Source organism: Cucurbita pepo, chromosome LG12 (genome assembly GCF_002806865.2).
Source record: "Cucurbita pepo subsp. pepo cultivar mu-cu-16 chromosome LG12, ASM280686v2, whole genome shotgun sequence".
NCBI classification, from domain to species: Eukaryota; Viridiplantae; Streptophyta; class Magnoliopsida; order Cucurbitales; family Cucurbitaceae; genus Cucurbita; species Cucurbita pepo.
This window is the reverse complement of record NC_036649.1, coordinates 8,102,731-8,109,792: the sequence shown is the minus strand read 5'-3', so window position 1 is coordinate 8,109,792 and position 7,062 is coordinate 8,102,731. Positions and strand designations below refer to the sequence as shown.

General features: G+C 38.4%; 2 protein-coding genes across 2 annotated transcripts in view; both read left to right on the top strand.

Moving 5' to 3' along the window:
• LOC111806817 (homeobox protein LUMINIDEPENDENS-like) overlaps positions 1-3,154 on the top strand; it is a 10,824-nt gene extending 7,670 nt beyond the window's left edge. Inside the window, exons 12-13 of the mRNA XM_023692299.1 lie at positions 724-1,253; positions 1,726-3,154. Of these exons, the coding sequence (XP_023548067.1) occupies positions 724-1,253; positions 1,726-2,661 (1,466 nt within the window). The 3' untranslated portion in view covers positions 2,662-3,154. The remainder of the gene's footprint in view (positions 1-723; positions 1,254-1,725) is intronic.
• Positions 3,155-3,630: 476 nt separating this feature from the next.
• LOC111807444 (metal tolerance protein 2) overlaps positions 3,631-7,062 on the top strand; it is a 5,942-nt gene continuing 2,510 nt past the window's right edge. Inside the window, exons 1-6 of the mRNA XM_023693178.1 lie at positions 3,631-4,202; positions 4,454-4,523; positions 5,190-5,287; positions 5,514-5,668; positions 5,931-6,046; positions 6,556-6,652. Coding sequence (XP_023548946.1) covers positions 3,849-4,202; positions 4,454-4,523; positions 5,190-5,287; positions 5,514-5,668; positions 5,931-6,046; positions 6,556-6,652 — 890 coding nt within the window. The 5' untranslated portion in view covers positions 3,631-3,848. The remainder of the gene's footprint in view (positions 4,203-4,453; positions 4,524-5,189; positions 5,288-5,513; positions 5,669-5,930; positions 6,047-6,555; positions 6,653-7,062) is intronic.

Sequence of the window (7,062 nt, the reverse complement as noted above, 5' to 3'; positions counted from 1 at the left end):
GGGGGGGGGGAGTTGGTGTGTGTGGTGCATGGAATGTTGTAAGCCAAATCTGCTATGGAGTACAATTTTGTTACACATTTTCTCAGTATAATGGATTGTGCTTATAATCAGCTACCTTCTTTAATATGGAAAATGTAGTGTGATTGAAATATTGCTTTTACCTCAGTTTGAACTGTCTTGTGTTGAAGCTGAGGCTTTTAATGTGCAACCAATTCAATGTAGAGCCATATCGAATGAACAGAGCATAAGCAAGAGAAATTCCAAAATAAAGTTTTACTTTGTCAAATACGGGACTCAATACAGGGACACAATATTATGTTGCCTGCAGTTAAACTTGACAGTTCAAGATGATATTAACAATAATAAATCTGAGTTATGGCTGTTTTATCTGCTCTTATGATGGCATGCGATTATCATTCTGTCGAACCATCAAATGAAATGAACTACTTTTTTTCCTGTATGGTGTAAAAGAAGTTAAAAACCGAATTCATCTGGTGTTTGAAGAGAGATTTCAGTTCACCAGTTTTGTTGATAATGCATTCTTCATCCTGTATCACATATCTTTCCAGATGAACGATGACTCTTCTTAGTTTGGTGACAGTTTATTATTTTTAGGATCATAGTAGTTGACCACAGATACTTCTGTCGATTCTCTGGTTTTATTTTATGATATCTGTCATGCTTATTATTTCACAGCTTGCCTCACTTTCTTTCTATGTGCAGAAATGAAACACAATGATCTCTGGAGGGTAGGTGGTGGCGAGAACAGTAAAGAAGCTGGATTCCAAAACATTAGGAACTCTAGAGAAAAGGAGACTTTCTACCAGACCATCCTTGACATACCATCAAATCCCAAGGAGCCATGGGACCTTGAAATGGACTATGATGACTCTTTGACTCCTGAAGTTCTAACTGAGCAATTACCTGATAATGAAAGTTCAGAAACAGAAGTTCGTAATCATGTGGTGGATGCTGCTGTTCCATCAGAGGTGATCTCATCTCAAGATCCCAAGCCAAATGCAGATGAACCAGATCTCGAGTTGCTTGCCGTACTTTTGAAAAATCCAGAATTAGTTTATGCTCTCACTTCTAGCCAAGCTGGTAATTTGCCTGCCGAGGAAACTGTAAAGCTGTTGGATATGATTAAAGCAAGTGGAGCTAGTAATTTGGGCAGCGTCAACAGGATGGAAAAGGCAGTGGAGAAAGTTGAAGTCTCTCTTCCATCTCCAACTCCTTCGAGTAACGCTGGAACGGTGCGTGACTTAGGCTCATTTTGCTGCTGTTGCAAAAGTACTTGCAAAAATGTTGCTTATATTTTGTGCTTAACCAGATTATTGTCTGTTTCATCAAGTCAAACATGGGGAGCAAATAGCACCTCTTTTTTGTTTATTCATAATTTCTGGCTCGATATTAATCTCAACTTCACCCGTCCCCGACATATATATGGCTGCCAGTGTCACGTCAATGATTGTTGGGTCTTCCTTCACCTATTATTTTCATGATAAATTGGGTGTCGCTCAATCAAACTTATTTATGAGTTTCCCACTCATAGCATCTCAGTTCTTAACAGGGATTTTGGTCTCTGAGCTTTTCCCCTCCCCCCCATGAACCCTAATGCTTGCCTTGAATGCAAGCTTTTGGAACAATTCTTTTACAAGCAAACTTACTAAAAGTTATTTCAAAATTGTGTATTTGCTGATGATTGTTTTCCCCTTAAAATTACAGAGTGGATGGAAACCAGCAGCCTTGAGGAATCCTTTTTCACAGCGAGATTCCATTGCAGAAAGCAGAGTAGCACTCGCTTCCCCACCAGTTGATGCATCAAGCATTGCAGTGTCGCGTGTTCCAAACCAACAACACGCAGCTATGCCATCAGTGTCCCACCAGCTTCCTGCATCAGTTTCTCAATTTTCACTTCCACAAACTATGATCAATGGGCGTCAATCCCATCACGTACTTCATTCTCACCAGCACCAACAGGGCATCGTAAACTCTCCGAATGTTCAATTACCGAACTCGGAAATAGCCTTGGCATTGAGGAGTTTCCCTATCACCAATGAGCCCCTAGTTAATCAACTAACAGCAGCTGTCTCTTCAGTGAGAGTAGAAGGTGGGAATGTTGTAAAACCTGTTACTTTTGCATCAAACATACCAGAAAGAGTACCAATCTCATTCCATTCGCCTCCTTCTCCGACCCCTACACGAATGCCACTGATACAGCAGCAAAGGCAGCAGTCACAAATACAGCCATTTCGGTCCGAGCATCCACATCAAACTCGTGTGAATATTTCTTTACCACCCTCTGAGAAATCAGCCCCTAGTTTAGGTTCTTGGAAACCAAGACAGCAGGATATTGGTTCACACTATAACTCTGGAACTAACCAAAGAAATGACAGTAAATTTGTTGGAGGATCCATGGCAGCAAGAGGAGGCCCTTCATGGGGGAGAAATGAATTTGAATCATGGAGTCCTGAGAACAGTCCAGTAAGGACTCAGGAGTATAGCAGGCCGGACAAAAGCATCTCAGAGCCCAGAACTAATTCTGGACGAAGCTATGGGCCTGCAGACCAGCAGCAGAGGCAGAGGAGTCCTTATGGATATCAAGAGCAAAACAGACATGGAACCAACAACAACAGGAGGTGGCGTGATCGGCAATTTTGAAACTGGGAATTATTGTTTCAGTAGGACGAGATTTAGCTGAAGGAGCTCACAGATGCTTGGTTTTGGCTGTTAAAATGGGTATGAACAGCATTGAAAAAAAGGTGCCTCTCTCAACGAGAATGGGTTGAGATTGCTGTTCTGTGTTTTCCAGTTTATATAATGAAAAGTAACACAAATTCACAACGGCCCACCGCGACCAGGAGGAGTATCCTTCTTCGTGTTCTAAGTGTTCTTCGTATTCTTCGGTGCTTTGGCTTTTGACCTGTAAAATTTAGTTTCGAGGAGATTGAGTTTGTAGGGGGATGGGGTAATATCAATTATTACTAGTGTTCTTCTCTGTCTTTGGAAGTATGCTGATGAGATCATTGATCTTCCTATTCTCAGTCTAACTCTGAAAGAGGCTTTTCCATTAGCTTGGCCTGAGCTAGCTATCCAGTAATTTCCTGATTTGTAACCATCTTTAATCATTATCATAAATTACTGATTCTCTCAACTTATTATATTTAATGGAAAAAGTATTTTTGTGTTAAATAAATTTTAAATTTTGAGGATTTAATTAAATTTTTAAAGTTAAAAAAACAAACTAGTGAAAATTATCCCATTAGAAAATGAGTTATAATAAAAAAATNATAAAAAAAAAAAATAAAATAAAAAAAAATAAAAAAAAAAAAGAAGAAGAAAATTAAGGATATATTGAATACACAATTAAAAATTATCACTTTTTTAATTGAAAATTTTAATAGATATAAAATTAAAAATCTATAAACACTATTTAAAGTTTTAAACTGATATTGAAATTTTAATTTTAATTTTATAGACATATTATTGTTATCAACATATATTATTAATAAAAATTAACCAAATGAGTAACAAATGGAATTTATTTCAACCAATATTTCAATAACTTATTTAACCTAATCGAAACGTATTAAAGCGGGAATAATTTAATAAATAAAAAAAGAAAAGAAAACCCGCATGAACGGTGCAGAGACGAAGATTCTGAACAGGGGAACCGGATTCCCTTTCCTCGCAAATATGTACGGAATCGGTGCTTCCTCTCCGTTCCTGATAGTCGTTGAATCATTTGTTGAATTTCCACTCTCCAGATTAAGAAATTAAGCACAATTCCTTACAATTTCAAAGCTTCTGATCATCAAAATCCACCACTTCCCCGCCAAACTCCATCAATGGGATACAGATTCCACCGCCTAAATCCCATACTTCAATCCTTCTATTCCAGGCTTTCCTCGGCAAGTCACAAAGAATTTCATGCGATTCCCTCAACCCAATCCTTCGATCTTCATCCCCAAACCACATTACTGGGAATCTACGGTGATCCGAAGAGCAAAATCTGCAGACGATGGCATTTAGGCCACTCCCATCGCCATGACGATGACCATCGATTTGGCCAAGAGGGTGAGAATATTTTCAAGCTGGGTCTCGGCGCTGACATTGGATTGGCTGTAGGGAAGGCTTTCACGGGCTATTTATCAGGAAGCACAGCTATAATCGCTGATGCCGCTCATTCGGTTTCTGATGTGGTAACTTTAGCTTCCATTTTTATTGCTTTCTTGAGTTGTCTTTTTGGTTGAATACTTGAAGCTGCTGTTACTGCTCCAACCCTTTAATCGAGTTCATATATCTTGCAATATTCAAAACTATCAGGAACATGTCCTGCTATTGAGTTTGAACTTTTGATTTCTACTTTATGTTTGTTTTTCTGTTTTTGGTCTTCCATTTCTTTTAGAAGGATCCAAATATGTTTTGATAACTATTTACCTGTGGCTTGCAGGTTCTTAGTGGCATTGCTTTATGGTCATTTAAAGCTGGGAAAGCTCCCAAGGACAAGGAGCATCCATATGGTCACTCTTGATTTGTACCTACATGCTACTCCATTGTTCTCTCCATATATAATGAATTCTCTGCATAATGGTTTTATAGCCTTGGTTCTAAATATGCAATACGTTATTCGTTCACTGTTGCATTCATCACGTACCTATTTAATTTCCTAACATATGATGAAAATATGGCCGTATGTTGATATTTAGGGATTAGGTTCCACATTTCAAACCGATAGCGAGAGGGAGTAGGTTTCCCTTTGGTTTGCTTAATCTCGGTCTTCAGACTTTTGAGGCTAAGCTCTTTAAATTTCAATTGAGGGAATGATCGCTTCAAAGCATATTTAAGAAATCGTTTGGTTGTCGTAGATCGAATATCTTTTATGCTCTACTATATCTTCGTCTGGAAATAGTTTATCCTTTGGTTTATAGACCGATGTATCTGTAGAGTGGACTCTTTAAGATCTAGTTATTGCAGAGAAGTTTCTGAGCATCTAATAATGCTTGATTTACTAAAAGGGCTTGGCGTTCTGCACGGTTTTACTCCAACTCTTCATTGCTCTTTTTCTTCATACTTGAAAACTTATTGTATTTTTTCTATCATATTGATATTCTTTGCCTGGAATTGATAATTTAGAGCTTGCTCTTGCTTTCACTTCTATTTTGTAACGTCTCTTCTGTGATGCTCAGGACACGGTAAATTTGAGACTCTGGGAGCCCTTGGAATCTCTTCCATGCTTTTAGCAACTGCTGGTGGCATTGCTTGGCATGCTTCAGAACTATTACTGGTATGCTTGATTATGAATTTCCTTCTGATTGATCTGAAAGGCTTTAAGTGATTCATATGTCTTCTAAACCTTTAGAACCTAACGGTTATACTTTCACAATCCCGATTTATACAGGGTCGAGGAATCTTCCATGTTAACGGGATGAAATTTAGTTTACCCAGTACTATTTTGGATTCTATATATCATGGTTTTGCTAACCATGCTTTCTCTGTTTTCCCACGCGCAGGGATTGTTGTCAGCAGCTCCCGAAATAGTCAATCAGCCTCTTGGACATGAGAGTTTGCATAACCATAGTCATGGTGGACATCATCATGGAATTGACATGAATCATCCTCTTCTAGCTTTGAATATGACTATTATATCAATAAGTATCAAAGAAGGGTACTGAATATATCCCTTTGAATGCTGTGGTCTATCTTTACGTTCTAGCGTCATAATATTTTCCGCCTTTATTTTTGCACAGTAATGAATCAACGTTCTCTACTGTTCATCTCTATCAGCCAACTTTAAGCTATGCCAATTCCTTGCCTCCTAAACTATATTAACGTGGTTATCTCTTTTGCTGTATGCTGCCATATTTCCCGACATGATGCTTTGTCTTCTTGTCATATTTACTCTCCTGATCCTTTGTTTCCTCCAATAGGCTTTACTGGATCACGAAACGAGCAGGGGAAAAACAAGGAAGTGGACTCATGAAAGCAAATGCATGGCATCATCGTGCTGATGCAATATCATCCGTAGTCGCTCTCATTGGTGTTGGTAAGGAATTAGGTTCTTGTCCTTCACATTCATTCCTATTCTGAATGTATATATGGTTTCAGTAGCTTGTAGTTTAGTAACTCATAGGTAACTAACTCAATTCTTTACTGCTCTTCAAGTTCATATTGGAAGATTGATATAGCTTTCATAAGAACTTGAAGTCAATTAATCCAAACAATTTCTCTCACCGCAGTCGACTGAAGAATCTTTGTTTTCTAGTTTGAAACTTGTGTTATGTTAACGGCGTTTTTCAGTTTCTAGTTCATCGAGGTTTTAAATTATCAATTTTTTATTTCGGTAAGGTTAGATTTTTCGTGAAAGTGAAGGGTTTAACTTTAACACTATTCTCTTAAGTTCGTCCATGGATTAACATTCTTGGAATTGCCGTGCTAAAGCCTAACTTCATCATGTCATCATCTCACCGTCTTATAACTCAGTTATTGCATCAGTTGGTGAACGTGCTTGCTACTCGAAAGAGCAATCATACTCGTTCTTGATTTTAATTTTAGGAGGTTCCATCCTTGGGGTGAAGTTTCTAGATCCCTTAGCAGGACTTGTTGTCTCAGGCATGATTCTAAAGGCTGGGCTTGAAACTGGATACCAGAGGTACATATTAAATTTTTGTCTTTTCACTTTTACGTAAGAACTGCACTACATGGATTTCTTGTTAGGTGTTCCTTGTGTGATATCAACGGAACATTAAAGAAAGTTTTAACGTTGAAACACGACCAACCTTTTCATTTAAATAGTAAAAAGTTCAAATAAGTCTTCTAGAACTACTAGGAATACATGTGAGATCCACATCGATTGGAGAGAGGAATGAAGCATTCTTTATAAGGGTGTGGAAACCTCTCCCTAGCAAACGTGTTTTAAAAACCTTGAGGGAAGCTTGAAAGGAAAAGTCTGAAGAGGACAATATTTGCTGGCGCTGGGCGTAAGCTGTTACAAATGGTGTCAGAGCCAAACACTGGGCGGTGTGCTAGCAAGGACGTTGGACTCCGAAGGGGGGGGGGGTT